Genomic DNA, 17555 nt, shown 5'->3' with positions numbered 1-17555 from the left:
AATAATTACTCATACCTTTTTTCGATTTTGTTAATATATATTCACCTTTCATTAATGCATTCGTAAATTTTTATTATGACATTTAAATACCAATCATTATCAGGGCAAGTTTTGTACCTTCATCTATCTTATAGAAATGGGTGCAAGAACTCGTTGCTTATGATAATTTCGGTGATAGACGAGTATTTTTCTGAAATAGGCTAAGTCAGTTGACTAGAGGTGAATAAAAATGCTGATTTCTGATGATGGAACTATGTATCTTTCAAAGTTTTCTCGGAAATTCTTGGTCCCTTACCTTTTCAGCATACTACCTCTAACACTGTACATAGTTGTAGAAAGAAAGGTCCTTCTTTGGTGGACAATTTGCCCTACGAATTGCGAGTACCTGAATATTTTCAAATTACTCAAATATTTATATAAAGCTATTTAATTGAATGTCTTTTTCTCTCTACTATGGAAGCTATTCTTTCTGAGAGCAAGTTAATTTTTATTGACGCTAAAAATAGCAACCGCTTTCCTCCATTGCCAAAATAAGTAAGCGAATACACCACGCGCGCCTAATTTCTCTCGGTTCATTCACCTGCGCGTTTGAGGAAGCAAGGATATTTAGTCGAGCGTCTTTTCGATTATTTTCGGTCTAATTTTGGCGCGTAACCAATTGGTCGTGATTCATTCATAAACGATGAGGAGAAATGACTCATCATAAAAGAACTCTGAGGTCGCTATAAGTCAGACTAGGAGATACAAAATATTCTTTTTCGTTCTCTATCCTCATTGAGAAGCTACAAGGAGCTAATTTTTACTTCACGAATACAGGGTGGAGAAAAATGTTGTCACGAAATTTTAACACTGGATAGCTGGCGCCAGTAGGAGCCAATATTACTGATGAAGTTGAGGTCGAAAACTCACCGTTTGTAAACTGCAGAAACTTTCAGCCGAGGGCTTCGATTGGCTGCGGGTTTGCCCTGTTGCAGGATATTCTGGACAACTCATGACTTCGAATCAAGGAGGCTGTAAATATCAAACTCCTTGCTTCGAATGCGTCGCCTGCGGGAGATCGAGAAATATTCAAGGCAAAGCATTCGCTTAGCTCAAAGTTTCTTTAGTTTAAAAAAAGGTGCGTTTTTGACGTAATTATCATTGGAAATTCGGGTTCCTAATGGCATGAGCTAACCTGGGTTAAAATTTCGTGACAATTTTTCTCCATCTTGTATAGCGATATTTGATTCTTCGTCAATGAATGGAAATTGTTGAAGCTGGGATGCGAATTCGTGTCCATATGAAATTAAGACTTCTTTATTATATTTTATTAAATCTGTTTACTTAAAAAATAGTTGTAATGAAATATCAGGCGTAGACAATTTGAGCAAAATTAATTAATTTTCAATTTATAAAAATTGACGGGTAACCATGAAGTGTATTTGCTTAGTTACCATCAAAAAACATTAAAAAAAGTCAGGTCAACTTCCATATGAACCTAAGACTTTATTATTATCTTTTATTAAAGCTGTTTGCGTGAAAACTAGGTGTAATAAAATATCAGACGTAGAAAATTCAAGCAAAATTTATTATTCAATTTATCAAAATTGACACGTAACCATGGAGTGTATTTGGTTAGTTACCATCAATAAACACTGCATGAAGGCATGTCAAAATCCTGTCTCTTCTTTTTTGTCCATTTACTACTGAATGTACCTTTTATTTTATATTATGAAAAAAACATTTTTGTGACCATTTTATTATGTTCATGTATCAGAATTTTATTCTCATTTCCATTTCAAGTCCTCGAGATGGTTTATAAACCCAAACCAAACCGAAAGGTCGGCAAAACACTCTTTCCAATTTTAAGACATGCATTAAAGCATTCAAATTTAATAATAATTATAGAGGTCAGTAAAATGAAAAAACTCATTTTATGAAAACAACTAACAAAACCTTTAAAATACATGGAAAAAAAAACTCTTAACTGCGAGCAGAAGAAGATAAGAATTAAAATAAAATCTTAAAATTGAGGACGATTTTCAGGAGTAGATTTTGTACTCCTTATCGTGTGCATTTAGTTATAACAATGCATTACTTCTAAAAAGTAAATTCGCCCTCTATCCACCTCGTGTGTACTTAGACTGGTTTTCTTGTGGCATAGCACTGAACGCCTTTGCATAGTAACGGATAAAGTTCCGGCCATCCGTGACGGGTTGGACACATGATGTATAATTCCAGCAATTTAATTCCAGAATAAAAGCGTGTTCGAATCATTTTCGTCTTTCTTCATGGCCTCGCTGGTTTTCCTGTCGTTGTTTCCTCTTTCTAAGTAGTATTTCGTCTTTCCCCAGTCATTATGCTAACCTTTCTATTGTTATCACCATACCTTAGCGGACAATTATTACCACATGCATTTTTGAGGAAAGAAAGACGAATGAGGAAGTTCTTTGCGTGATGGATTACGAGAGGAAACTTCTGGACATTATCACAATGGGACATAGGTGGAGGTTTATTGGCTATTTAAAGGAAAGTAGGAACTTAAGCTCGTAATGGGTGTAAGCCGTGAAGGAAAAATTGCTATCTATCTCGCAATGCAACTACGTGAGCCTCCTGATAATCTTGTGGGTGTAGGATGTTGCTATTAGGTAGCCAATTAAATGAAAAAAGGGATATGAATTAGAAGTTACATATTTATCATATAACTTTATATTTAGTGTATTAACATTTATATCAATTAATATGTAATCATTTATGGATTCCATGCGCAATAAAAATATTTCCCTAGTCCAATTGGTGTTTTATCAGTGTGAGGAATCTATTTCTGTATTGTTCGAGCAACTGTACTATAAAACTCACTTGTGACCACTAACTCATTCACTCATACAAATGTTTGGGGTGAACGAGGCGAGATACGACAAAAAGTTATAGAATCGACCCCCTCTAAAATCCTCTGAAACCCTAGGAAAAGCTGTCGAAACAATAAACTATCTTTTTTATATCCATGACAGTGCTGCTAACTGCCTCGGTACCTATACTTTTTCCGAGCATTGAAGGGGACCAAAAAATCGATTTTTTTTTTCAAAAATGCGATAAAGTAAAGTATATGTTGATATTTTTTGCTTTATGCTTCAGCTTTTCATTCGTCAGTGAACCGTTAGGATGAATATCAAACATCACGCCATTAGTCAAGAATTTCGAAATTGGCAAACGCCTTTGTTCGCATAAATTTCAGACCTAAGACAAGCGACAAATTCATGAGTATAAATCATTTCCATATGCGAAGTTATTTCATTCATGGGAATGAAACCCAGGACTCTGCGCTCATGCCATAATAATTCTACCTTCTTTGGCAACAGATCGAATGCATCAGCCATTATACTCCTCCATATTTCATAAGTCTCATGCTGAATCCATTCCATCTGCTTGATTTCGTTCTTATATTGGTATTCATGGGTAATTGTGGATTGTCTTCGATCGTGTACATACATATGAATGTCCCTGTATGCCTTAGGCAGTTGGTCCCAACATCATACCGCACCAACGACATATCAATGGAACTAATTTTGCATGTAAAGGCCATCCATGGCACGGTTGTGTCGGATTTCTAAAAATATTTTGTCTAGAAACCAATATTTTGGCGTATAAACCTATCCATTGTTGTATTTATCGAAGATCATTACGATGTGGAGAGAAATCGTCTCTTTTTTCTTCACATATTCCGTTACTTTCCGTATTTATTTATCTATCATTTCTTTATTTATTTTCATTACCCCGGAAACTTGGCTTTGGCTACTTGGCCTTTTCGTCGGAGGGTTTACAGCAATTAACATTGGAAAATCATCTCCTGGTAAGGGGTTTACCCAGACGGGATTCGAACCCGCGACCTTCAGTGTGGCAGGCGAGGACTGTACCCCGCCACCAGCAAGACCGGCACAAGTGTAATTCAAATAAATGCCAAGCGTGGCGTTACAATCGCTGTCAGCAGCCGTGGGCTCTGATTGGTTGAAAGACGGTACCTACCGAGCTAGCGATGGTTTCGGCGACTGAAAAAGGGATGGGATATCCATCCCTTAATCCACCGCGTAAAGTAATTGTGTGAAACGGTCATTTTTCTCCGCCATTTTATGAGCTATCGCTCGTAAGGGACATGCAAATGATCGTGTGAATCAGGCTTTATCTGACCAGGAGACATCACGAAAGTGAAGTTCGGGTGCATAATGCCGTTCTTATTTTCTGAACTACAAAGGAAATTTAGAAAAAGTGTCTCGGCTCTCGACTCCGTAGGCCCGGGATCGAGAGGTTATCGCAAGTAAAGTTTTTGCGCGGCATTACTCCCCTCGAATAAGCAACCTTTAACAAGTTGCCGGCCTCGGTGGCGGCGGGGATAAGTCCACGCCTACCATACCGAAGGTCGCGGGTTCGAGTCCCGCTTGGAAAGATATCCCTTTCCAGGACGTGGGCGTGTGTGATCGTCTGTTTTTGATTGTTTAAACTTCCGATGTAAAGGCCACATTGTGCTGTTTTCGTGGGTAATTGAGATAAATAAAGTACTGGCGTAGCCAGAAATCTAGAGGCGCGCGATTTGTGACTTTTGACACGGGCGACCTGGCTTCAGGTCTGCTTCCCTGGTGCCTTTGCTTTCTCTGAATCGGAATTGGTCCTCATCCAATTACTCTTCTGCTCTTCGTTCCATTCTTCTATAGATTATCTTTGTCTGTATCTTCGATGCATGTGTTGTCAGGCTTTTGGAGCTAAAACCTTCACCGTTCTCCCCTCTTTTTCTCTTAAGAATTGGGATTATGATGCTCCTTTCGAAGTCCTATGGTACCTCACCTGTTGAACACAATTCTCTCATGATTTTGTGCAGCTGGTTCAACATATTTTCTCCAGTATTTATGATTAGCTCTGTTGGAATGTCGTCCATTCCAGATGCTTTATTCGGACGGCACGTGAGAAAAAAAATGTCAAAGTTGTGCGATTTTCTATCCATTTAACTGGAGCGCAGATCTAGGGGTCCTTCTCAAGATTGGGAAATTTCTTGGCGTCACTTGTGGAGGTGATATGAACTTTCAATTGTTTAGAATTCGGTGATTGTCGCCAGCTATCAATTGTTTCGACAAAACCTCGTCCAGTGGGCACCTCCAGGATTTTTAGCACCTTTCTTCCTCCCACTCCAACGAAGCAACCGAACTGAGATGCTCGTTTGTATTCCAAGTGCGCACTTGTTGCGTACCGAATGCTTAACGACGCAGGGATCTCGAAATCGCTTGGCCTCTGGGTCTCATGCGCCTGAATATCAAACTGCTCACGACTCACCGAAGCTTTGGCGAAAGTTAATGAGACAATATGTGCCAGTATCGAATTGTTATGTGGGACGGATCACGAGGTCTTTGTGTAGGCTTTCGCGGTGTGGTGAGGATTCAGCAGGCTGGTTTTCGGGGTTACTACCGCGTAGATTCATCTCTGCAGACGACAGTTTCGTCGGCATTACAGCAGGCTTCTTCAGGTCAATGAATTGGAGATCCGTGGTATCGCCCATCTCTTATACACCCCGTCGGAGGCCGGTGTTTTCTCATTGGCTGGTTCAGGAGGCCCGGGTGGCTTCTCATTGGTCCGCATCTCCCGGCTCTGTCCTGTCTCTCCGGGTTTACTCTTGAGGACTCTACTCCATGTGTTAGCGAGCTGGATGAGAAGACACCGGCCTCCGACGGGGTGTATAAGAGACGGGCTATACCACGGATCTCCAATTCATTGACCTGAAGAAGCCAGCTGTAATGCCGGCGAAACTGTCGTCTGCAGAGATGAATCTACGCTGTAGTAACCCCGAAAACCAGCCTGCTGAAACCGGATCACGAGGTGTCACGTATTTTGAATGACGCCTGTCCTGGGTACGTTATGAATATAACCTCTGGGGATCAGTTTGGTGTGGCGGCTAGAGTGTTGGCTTCCCACCCCGTGGGCTCGGGTTCAAATCCCGGCGGTGGCGGAGGATTTTCAGAGACTGCCTGATCCCTGCTTGAATGCTGTGTGGAGGACATTTCAAGGACAACACTCCGTCCGTCGGAAGGGACGTTAAGCCGTGGTCCCCTTGTCGCCTTTCGTTAAGAGCAGGCTGATGCCGACGCTGGGTTTCTCTCCACCCTTACTTCTCCTACCCTTCCCTCATGGCGCAAATTACTTAAGCTTTCGGTCGCCTCCATACCGAATGTAACATATCCTCGTGCCTAATTTTTCATAGGTAGTTAAGTTAAGGGGGGCACGCAGCCTGATAGATAGAGAATTTAGCTTCTGATCGAGGGGTCCCGGGTTCAAAATCCCGAGTGAAGCCTTCGGACGGAATAACCTAAAATGTGTGCAGTTCACACGCCAGTGGCGTAGTCCGGGGTGAGCTCTACCCTCACCTAACCAAACCAACCTTAGGGTTGATACACCGAGTGAGAGGATGAGTTAAGTTATGCGAGTGTTTTGACAAAAAACGAGTATTTTTCATTTGGTTGGAAGAAAATATGCGATTATAATTTTCTGAAACGATTAATATTTGAGCCAAATTAAACGAGAGTTTTGAGCGAATGTTAATGATACGATTGCGCAATCTAACCTATTTTGAGATTAATCTATATTAATTGCGTTAATTGAGCTATTTCATCGGTTGAAATGAATTTGTAGGTAAATATCATTTGGTGGAATACTATCATTAGTTATTTAATAAGCTGGGTATTCTTTATTTTCCCCTGCTTCCATGCAAACCAACATTTTTTTTTCCTCATTGTCCTCGACTGCCATGTGAGATGGACTGTTTTCCTGCGCGTGCCCTCTGGTCGGGACGTGATCTGGTAAACACGTTGGCGTCAGTCTTGCGCAAGTGACACGCGATGGAGATTATGTGCGACGCCCTCGGTGGCATGGTTTCGTCTTCTTGTCGGTCGACCCACGCCGAGAGGAAGTCGAAGAGCCCTTCTGGTGCCAAAACTCTCGTGTGGGACAGGGCATCGCGCCTGAAGATCCCCATGTCACGTGACAGGGCATGGTGAGAAGTAATAGAGACGTGGGTACCCGTTTCGTTGTTGACGCGCCCAGTGACGCAGCGAGGGGGGGGTTTTGGGGATAAACCCCCCCCCCAGAGCTCACAGAAAATTTTAAGTTAAATCTATTTTACTTAACTGGATTAATATTGCTTATAGAATAGTGTGAGGATTAATGAAATATCCCTCTGAAGACCGTAAAAATCACCATTTTGAACCATTTATCTTAATTTTTCCCGGCGGAAGGCCTCCGCACCTACCACTTACCCTGGCGGGTATGCAATACCTACCTCCAATCCCCCGAGTATTAGTTGCGCCTGAAACCCCCCCTAGCCTTAATTCCTAGCTGCGCCCCTGGACGCGTCCTCTAGCAGTCAAAATAATTTTACGATGAAAACAAGCCCGTAGCTTATGTAAAGTTTAGGGTATGAAGTAATGATAATTAGAATTTTTCCACATAAATCTTTATTTTTCAAAAGAATGAACTTGTTTCACTACACCGCTGCAGTATCAGGATGAGTCCTGACGATAATTTTACGATGAAAACAAGCCCGTAGCGTTTGTAGAGTTTAGGGTATGAAGTAATGATAATCAGCATTTTTCCACATAAATCTTTATTTTTCATAGGAGTGAACTTATTTCACTACACTGCTGCAGTATCAGGATGAGTCCTGATACACTCAAGTGCGGTGAAACATGCTGACTCCTTTGAAAGAAAGATTCATGTGGAAAAGTTCAATGACCCCAATGACCCCCCCCCCCCCCTGTAGCCCCAATTCCTCCCTGACCAGTTCTTAGAACCGCCACTGTCTTCTGTTATGTTTTAGAGAATAAATAAATAAACCTTTGGAAAATCTGGGAATTTTTAAAAATATTTCTATAATTTAGCGTTAAATATTTCATTTAACATATGTATGTAAAGCGTGGTGACCTCGATATAATTTTTTTTCAATCAATGTTAAACTACGCCACCCCTTAGTGTTCCTTTCTTACTCCTGTGTTAACTTAATGCAGTTACTAAGTTGTTTATCTCTAGCCCTACTGGTTCGACCCCAAAATTAGTTTGGGTTGGTAGGGCAGGGGTGTGCTACCTTCCATAAGTCTAGTTCCTCCCACCGGGCCTCTCTACACTTGGAGGGTTTTATTCAGGGGTGTCCGAAGGATTTACCAGGGATTCGAACCCGATTCCTTTCAATTAGAAGCCCAACATTCTACCTGCTGGACCTTCTATACTCCTAGAGCTACTAAATTTCTTCATTGTAAGAATGAATTTATTACCACTGAAGTTTTAAACATTCGTTTCCTTCCTTATATATGATTTGTAGTGGAACCTTCATCAATTTATGTACACATATAATATCGTGGCCATGGACTTAGTATCTCCTCCTCTTGCAAATGACGACTACTGTTTGAATTTTGTGCATCTCCAAGTTTATCTTGTGGTGGAAATAGCGTGAAACTTTACGTTGATGTTGAAGTCATCAAATTAAAGCTTTAATTCCATGCAATCGAGAAATAATTGAAAAAATAGCATTTTTTTACCCGACGTTTCTACGAGGTCATCTCTTCATTCGTAGTTTTTATGCAGTTCGCGTTTATTAGTTCGCGTGCTTAGTGACTATTCCAAAGCTTCTCCTTTTTGCCGGCTTCTGTCATTTGTGGTTCTTTTCGTCAACTTCAGTAGCTTTCTAGCGGCCTGAAAAAATATTAGCCCCTAACTTTTTATCTTCGTAATAGTTGAACTTTAATGACGATCTTTTAAGTGCTCATCACGACGTATTATTACGTCACAACCCAGAGGCCATGTGCGTGGAGAACGTGGAATTAATTTCGTCTGCAACCTTGAGTCTTCGTCTGAAATAGGCACTTGGCATATGCACGTGTCCCTGTAAGAAGGGAAACATAGCTTCAATTGTTACTTGAAACTGTTCTCCATAAAGTAAGGAGTATGCCAATTACAGGTCAGGGAAGTCGTATGAAGTCAAGGTATTTAAAACGGGTCAGAAAATCAGCGAAAAATGGCGTCTGGGGAAATTTGTCACTACACACGAATGATAAGAATCGCCTCTCTGTTGACCTGCTGTGTGCTTGAGTCTTTGATATGAAGATTTGAGGTAAATATCCCTTTGGACTTTATAGTTTTGATGAAAAACCTTAATTTTTACACCATATTTGGACTTTAATGAAACTTGATTCAAGTTATTTAAATTACTGCCGATGTGTTCATTCTATACACTTGTGTGATATTATTTCTACATTTTCTCGGTTTCTCACGGCGTCCGTTGGCTTTTGTTGACGGCAGTTTCGCTGAAATTAAAGTAGAAGCAGTAGCCTGCAGGAGAAGGTCCGCTGACTAAATTGTCAGTGTAACTGTGGTCAACGAAAGACGCTGTGAGAACCCGAAGAAAAAGCAGAAATCATCTTATCTAATCCGCGAAAATCTTCGAAACTACTCTTGAATGACACGTCAATCTAAATTTGATGCTTTATTTTGACTTTTTGCTATGAATAGGTAAGTTTATAAGTTTGTGTGTAAATTGTGAATTAAAACCGTTTTAAGAAGAATGTAAATGTAGTATAGAACGAAGTTAGTATTTTATCTAATCTTAGTCTTAATAATTGCGTAATGAAGAATATGGAATGCGGAAAAGATAGGAAAGATGGAGATTTTATCCGGGGAAAAATCATGAACTTTTAATTCGGGAATCTTCTTACAGCTTTGGCCATGCAATATTTTGCTTCGTGCACATCTTGGTGAGAATTTGGCGAGAGAAATGAACCAAATGGAATTTCGCATCTAAATTTACTTTTGGAAGACCGTGTCTTTTCCTGGTAATGTGAGTCAAATCCCTCCGTAAATAAAATCAATTAGTTATGCTATAATTTGTCATTCGCCTCAAAAAGATTTGAGTGCGGTAAAAGTAGTGTCTTATGCTTTTAAAATCTTACCTTTCTGCGAACTGTGTTAATTTTAATTTCAACCTTAAGTTAAGCCTGAATCACAAAGATCATTTGTTTCGTCCCTCTTAGTGATCACCCGAGCGATCACTTTTCGCGACCGGAAAAATGATCGCTCGAGTGATCATTTTTCTGAACCACACGGTCCCTCCCGCCGTCCCATGCCGCATCATTTCCTATATCACAGCTTGTTGTCATAGGACCCGTATCACGAAAATATATAGCGTGTTTATGTTTACCTATGTCGTTCCCACGATTGTCAAACGTTGCGCTGCAATCGCTCCATACGGGCATGCCTTCTGATTGGCTGATATGGTGTTTTAGTGACGGTTTCAGCGACGGAAAAAGCGGCCAGACGAGTGATGAAAAAAGTTATGGGAATCCTCATCGTTGGAGTGATCGCGAAAAACAATTGCGCACGACGATCATCGCTGGAGTGATCACTCGAAAATGGCGAAAAAAATGATCGTGTGATTCAGACTTTAGGCAAGGCAAATTTGTAAAAGTGAAAATTCTTGCGCCGAGAGTGGAAACAGTATTTTTTCCGGCACTATCAAACGCCGTTTTCATTTCCAGATAGAAACGAATCTTTTCGTTGGTATTAAAACTCAAACATCTTTGGTTTGGGAAGAAACAGCTGGTATTGATTCCAAGATGAGTGAGTTTATCCGAAGCAACCTCGCTTCAGTGAAGGCTATGGGAGATATTAAACGTTGGAAACGTCTTTCGTAAATAGTGAATATTTAAAAAATTATTCCTCAAATGTAGGTCTCAGCTGATTTTTTTACATGCCTAAATCAAAATATCAGTTCTATTAATTCTTAATTTTCTTAAAAATATATTCCTTTCCAATTACGTGCGGGATGGGAGTATTTTTTAATGAAAAGGGATCATTAGTAAATGTGTGTCATGATCCGGCCACTAAGAGTGTAGGTTTTGATTCCTTGAACTGAAGTCACTTCTTGGAAAACGCTCTTTCCCTTTCCCTCTTGTCGTAATCCCCGCGGAATAAATCAGGAAAACTGCCATTCCGCGTATTCCTCTTTCCTCGTCGCCACAGGTGATAGGTGTACTCAATCATTACAGACCAATGGATATACCAAAGGCAAGTTTAGTCAGGGATAGAATAATTTGTAGGAAATAAATAATTATTGAAAGCATTTAGCTTCAAAATTAAGCCAAATATGTCTTAAAGCTTAAGTTATATTTCGTAAAGAAGTCGAATTAGCATGACACTTTCAGAATACAAAATTGAAGGCGTAGGCTCAAACGTCTTATTAAAGGCCCTGACTGCACTCACGATTGCATTTTAATGTTTTTTAATGCATATTTTTTAATATTTTTTAATGCATATTAATTCAACTCCCCGGAAATATCGCGTGCTTAAATATTTGCGCTCTGTTCTGTATTTTATACACAAAGATTACGGCCTTTAGGAATTCAGTTTCTTTCAACCTAGTCTTTGCTTTTCAGTCGCAATGATTAGAAGATTCTAGTAGTCGCAGCTGAGACAACTGTATTTTCTCCATCTTGAAATCATTCAATGAACCTTCAAAAAAAATTCCGGTGATTTTCCTTGTCTCGTATACGTAAAATTGCAATTTACGAGGCGCGTTTTTTAATTAAGTATCGTTTTGAAATATTAATAAATATTGAAATTTTTTAAATATTTTTTTTTCATAAAAGCGCACTCGTTTAACTACTTTCCCGCACATTTTCCGTTAATACCAAGGCATAATATTGAACAATAAGGTTTTTTATACCGTCGTAGTTGAAAATTGCTGTCTGAGGTGACAACCACTGCTAAACCGTTATTTTGCTTCCATCGATATAATGGCGCTCATCACCTAGATGTTTCTTCAGATGAAAAAAAACGTGGTCGTTATAAGGAACGTCAGTGTATCAAAATATTCAGAATAACGAAATTATTTTCCGTCCCCCTGACATTTCCTATATTGTTTAATGTAAATGGGTACCAGTTTAACGAACATTTTTTTGCTGAAATTCAGTGTATCGAAGTCATAAATTACTGTCATGAATGAAAAAATTCCAAATTTTGGTTATCTATTTCATTTAATAACCAGTACAGGCTTTACTAATTTGGGTTTCATGCGATATTTTTCGCACATTTCAATGTAACGAAATTTCAGTTTAACTAACGTATTTCGGCGGTCCGTAGGATTTCGTTATAAAGACATTTCACTGTAATCACTTGGCTCTAGGTCGGGACTGTATGGAGGATGATCAAATTGTTCCCCACCAAATGATGCAATGAGATCTCGAGTTCGATTAGGTGGAAGTGGACGACCATTGTCATGCAGCAAAACGATCCCCTTTTTCAGTATTCCTCGTCTTTTGTTCTGAATTGCACAGTGCAATTTTTTTATAGTCTCACAATGTATCACAGCATTGTGTCACCACGAGGAAAGAAATCGACGAGCACAATCCCTTTCCTGTCCCAAAACACGGGTCCAGAACAGTTTTGCAGTGGATGTCAACTTAGGCGGCAATTTTCTATGACGACGACAAACAAAAGCTTGTTTTTTTATACGATAAGTGCCGTAATATTAACGGAAATTATGTGGAAAAGTAGTGTAGAATGTGCACTTCTATGTAAGAATAAAATTGTTATAAAACATTATCTGTTTGTTTAATATTTCGAAATGGTCACATACTTGAAAAACCCGCCTCGTGTTATAATTTATAAATTAGCATGGGATGCGAATGATCGCCGATGGGAAATCTTACGGGGACGAGTCGTAGGGAAATCCATGCTTGATGCGTACCGTTGAGAAAGTTGTCGCCTCTTCGGAGGAGGAAAATCTCCGCGGGTGCGATTCTTGGAACACTCTCTCGGAGCCAATAGCAGCACTCCGTCTTCTCCACGATACGAGACGTGAAGCAGGGCGTCATGTGCCAGATTAATGCTTGGGATTGGCGCAAAACCGGTTGGATGGCTTCCGATCGGTCCATTTTCCACGAAGGCGAGCTCCTTCCACTTCGCACGTGGTAGGAGGCTGTCTGCGAGTACGAGGAAAGAAATCTTTTGGTTGCCTGCCCTCCCATCATCAAGAATCCATTGTTTCCAAGGGCGAGATTACATAATGATAAGGTTTTCTCTGAAATGGACCCAGATAATATATTTGCGGCTCTTCGGAAAATTGGATTATTTTCAGGAGGAAAATTTTGGGCTGGTGGTATTTTCTTAAGGGCCCATGCTCAATGCCTCCTGTAGGCATATCTTTTCTCCTCTTTATTTTTGTATTTATTTTGCGGAAACTTATTTTAAACTCCTAATTTATTATTTTTAGTCATACTTATGTTTTTCTGGGTGGAAAATCTTTCAAATGTGCACGCTACATCGGCTTCATTATCCTTTTGATCGTAATAGTTTTTATCGGACTGCTGCGGGAATTTTGATAGTATTTATCAAACTAGTTTGGTAAATGTCACCGAAATATTTTATGTTCCATATGAACGCTAAAGTTCAATGAATTTCATCAAGAAACTGATATTTGTAACGAGTTTTTTTTTTCTGGCGTACCTTGGCGAAAAGCGTCGCTGCAGGCTATCATCCTTTCGTGACGTAAAATTGATCATATTGCACTGAAATATTTCGGCCCATTACGAGGATAAATTTGTGCAATCGATACAAGGTATTATTTATTTGTTCGTTAGCATCGAGGAAAAATTGTTTAAAATAAGGACATCACTTAATAGCGGCAAATTTTAGTATTTTATCAAATCCTTTCGTGACGTAAAATTGATCATATTGCACTGAAATATTTCGGCCCATGACGAGGATAAATTTGTGCAATCAATACAGGGCATTATTTATTTGTTCGTTAGCATCGAGGAAAAATTGTTTAAAATAAGGAAATCACTTAATAGCGGCAAATTTTAGTATTTTATCAAATCCTTTCGTGACGTAAAATTGATCATATTGCACTGAAATATTTCGGCCCATTACGAGGATAAATTTGTGCAATCGATACAAGGCATTATTTATTTGTTTGTTAGCATCGAGGAAAAATTGTTTAAAATAAGGACATCACTTAATAGCGGCACATTTTAGTATTTTATCAACGAATGTATACAATATAACTCACTTTCTTTATGATAAAAGCTCCTTTACTGAAAGGCTAACTTTAAGATTTTTCATTCGCCGGTGTGTGCAGTAAACCTTAAAATATGCGCTCATTTATTCTGTACCTCTTGTGCTTAAAATTCAGTATTGAGTTGTGTTTTTATACGTGAGTGAGTGACCTTATCTTTCCGATCGTTTTTGTGGTGAGCGGTTTGCCTGACTGATTATATTGCCATCACAATTATCCCAATAGTTTTTCTCCAGGACGGCGGATCCTGGAAAGTTCTTATTTACTAATCTTGTAGTCGCGGGTTCTAGTCCCGCCTCGATAGGTTATATCCTACAAGGCCATGGTTGTTCAATTGGTTCGATTGCTGTAAAACCTGGCTACAGGACTCATCGATTCTGGTTCCGGGGGTCAGTGGCGTAGCGAGGGGGGAAGTCCGGGGGGTCCGTACCCCCCCCCCCCTCGAAATATAAAATCACACTCACTCTGCATCACAAAAGAAAACCAAATATTGAAAAATGTTGAATTTACTAAAGATTTCTTTGGAAAATGAAGTTTTTTCGATTATGAAAAGTGTTAAAATTAGTTTACAACCCTCCACTTAGTACCCTTCTTTTCAAAAAAATTCCTCCCTAGTTTTGGACCCCCCACATCCCCGAACAAAATCCCTGGCTACGCCACTTCCGGGGGTATACTAACATTAAAAATAAAATAATATTATCAGGAGACTTCTACGCTCGGTACCACATCCTATGGGAGGTACCAAGTGTCGCCTTCAAACTTTCGAAGTGGGATATAAAATGACATTTAAAGAGATAAGTGCTTTTGCTAAAGCATCCAATGGGCGATAGTTTTTGCGATATTATCGATAATATAATTGTGATCGATAATATCGATAGAAAGTATTGCAACACTCCTAGATGTACGTATGCAATCTGCATTAGAAAAATACTCTTTGAACAGGACTTAAGCCAAGGACCGTTAGCTTTTTGGGCCTCTGTCTGTTTATAACTGCCATATAAATTAAGAAATAGTGTAGAATAATTGTTTGTGCTGTGGCCTGGAAGGACGATTTTCCATGGTTTGATCCCATATTTAGGATAATTTTTCTCATGGTAGTTAATGTGAACATAATATAAGAAATAAAATAAAAAGTATAAATACATTTAAGTATAAGATTTTTTTACCGGAAGAGGTTACCATCAAAGAGATATTACCTTAAAGATATTTCTTCTCCTTGAAGAGGCCATGTTGGTATCAATGGAGGTGAAGTTCCGAGTCTAAGACGTTTTTTCACTTATAGGACTGTACTTAAACATGATTGAAATGCTCTTTATATCAGCAATGTTTACTATTATTCTGGTTAATTAAATGTAAAACTCCATGCAGAAAATTAAGTAGATAAAATATGTTATTAAGAAATAAATGTAAGAAAAATGGCTCAAAAGCCATATTGATTTTTAAATCTTGTCTACTATCAGTTCTTTTTTTTTTTGGAAATGTTACATCACTAGCCAAATATTTATAGAAATTATATTACTTGTGGAAATACTCTCTCGGTGATCCTAAGTTGGGTATTTTTTCTCTTTTGCAGCAAAGATTGGTCTTTTTTACTTGATCTTCTATGGAGTGCTGGCTGGGATGTTTGCTGCCATGTTGATGGTCTTCTTCCAGACGCTTGACCCTCGTATTCCAAAATGGCAGCTGGATTCCTCAATCATTGGAACCAACCCTGGTGGGTATTTCTCCAAGAGTTGCATATTTTAAATAGCAGGTAATCTGCATCACAAAGTGAGTTCACATGGAAAAAATTACTGATCACCCTACCGCACAATGAATAAGGTGGTTTTCTATTTTTTTTAAATTGCCTAAATCGAAATATTATTACTCCTGAAGTACGTATTTCACGCTTTTAGATTTTTAAATGACGATATCTATTTTTCGCAAATTTTTGTCAAATTTCAAATTTTCGGGGGGTCATGACCTGGGTTCTGGGAGTATGGAATACCCCCAGAAAGAGAGAGGGGTTCTCCCGTTTAAATTTTTTTAGGGAGTGCTACGCTCTGCGATAAATGCAACTCATTTCTCATATGCAATTCTCTCATGTTTGGGACTTGTAATAATGAATTCGCATGCACACTCCCTTTACTAGGATACAAGAATTATAAAAATAATTATTATTTAAGTATTCTACCGATTAAGGTAGGTTTCCATGGAGTGCTTAAGAAGAATTTTAGGAGCCTCCCCTTACATCATGCACTTCCCTCTTCAGTGCACAATAAGACCTACTACCTTTCATTCTATCTAAAAATCCTATTCTTTTCCTTTCTCTTCCTCGTTTACCTAACTATCTTCCTTCTAACACAGTTTTCAACATCCCCTCCCCGCTAAGTACTCGCTCCATCCATACCTTCTGTCTCCTCCGTATCTCATCTAAAAGCTGCCTCTCCTCACCCACCATGTCCAACACTTTGTCGTTCCTCCTCCTCTCCGTCCACTTCACCTTCTCCATTCTTCGCCACACCCACATCTCGAATGCCTCCAGTCTTCTCCCGTCCTCCTCCCTAAGTGTCCACGTTTCTGCACCGTAAAGCGCAACACTCCAGATCAGACTCTTCACTAACCTTTTCTTTGAAAAATAATAATAATTTAAAAAATATTGATAAAATTTGGGGCACCTAAAATTAAAATCCACCCCTGAATTCTTACATTTCCAGTGCAATGACTTAATTTCAGTAATTTTTTTTTAATTTTCATCCAGGCCTGGGATTCCGTCCAATGCCATCAGATTCTAACATTGACAGCAGTCTTATCTGGTACAAAGGAACAGAGAAGGAGAATTGGAAGCACTGGACTGATAAACTGGATAAATTTCTGGAGGGTGAGTTTTCTTCATTCATTTTTTTAATGTATCGATTTTAAATTGACTATTAGCAGGTGATCATAGGCAGATCTAGGGGGGGGGGGAGGGCACGGGGACACGTGCCCCCCCAGACCCTTAAAAAATATCCAAGAATTATAATACGGTCCCATTATTATTGCGTTTGTTTTGTATTACAAGGTATCCTTGTGCACCCCACAGAACAAAATCCTGGATACAGCCTTGCTTTTGCCCCCTCCCCCCCAGAAAGAAATCCTGGATCTGCCCTTGCAGGTAATTAATGATCACTTGATGCAGACAATTGGTTAGATAGTAAAGCAATGGCAGGCACAGAAAAAAGTCAAGGGGGGGCGCAAAAGATATCTTGAGCTACCTTTACCTTTATGGTAATGAAAGAATAATCAAGTCACATTCAAGTTTAAGACAGTTTTATTTAAACTGATTATACACATAAATCAGACAATGCCATCTTATGATATAAAAAAGTTACAATGGTGGTTCTGCAATGTTCGGCAATGCGGGCAGTTACACAAGGGGGTGTGGGGTGCGTGCCCCCCATTTGTATCCACGGTTGTAGTAAAGTGACCAATAAAAATCACTTGGCCTTTGAAAAAGTTG

At 39.3% G+C, this 17555-nt stretch overlaps 1 protein-coding gene across 3 annotated transcripts in view; it reads left to right on the top strand.

The window, feature by feature from the left end:
* Window positions 1-17555, top strand: part of LOC124168492 (sodium/potassium-transporting ATPase subunit beta-2-like) — a 120227-nt gene that overhangs the window by 87767 nt on the left and 14905 nt on the right. For all 3 annotated transcript variants that reach the window (XM_046546810.1, XM_046546808.1, XM_046546811.1), the window contains 2 exons: window positions 15651-15791; window positions 16818-16937. In XM_046546810.1, the coding sequence (XP_046402766.1) occupies window positions 15651-15791; window positions 16818-16937 (261 nt within the window). The remainder of the gene's footprint in view (window positions 1-15650; window positions 15792-16817; window positions 16938-17555) is intronic.

Source organism: Ischnura elegans, chromosome 11, assembly GCF_921293095.1.
Source record: "Ischnura elegans chromosome 11, ioIscEleg1.1, whole genome shotgun sequence".
Classification (NCBI taxonomy): Eukaryota; Metazoa; Arthropoda; class Insecta; order Odonata; family Coenagrionidae; genus Ischnura; species Ischnura elegans.
This window is presented reverse-complemented; position numbering and strand designations above follow the sequence as displayed.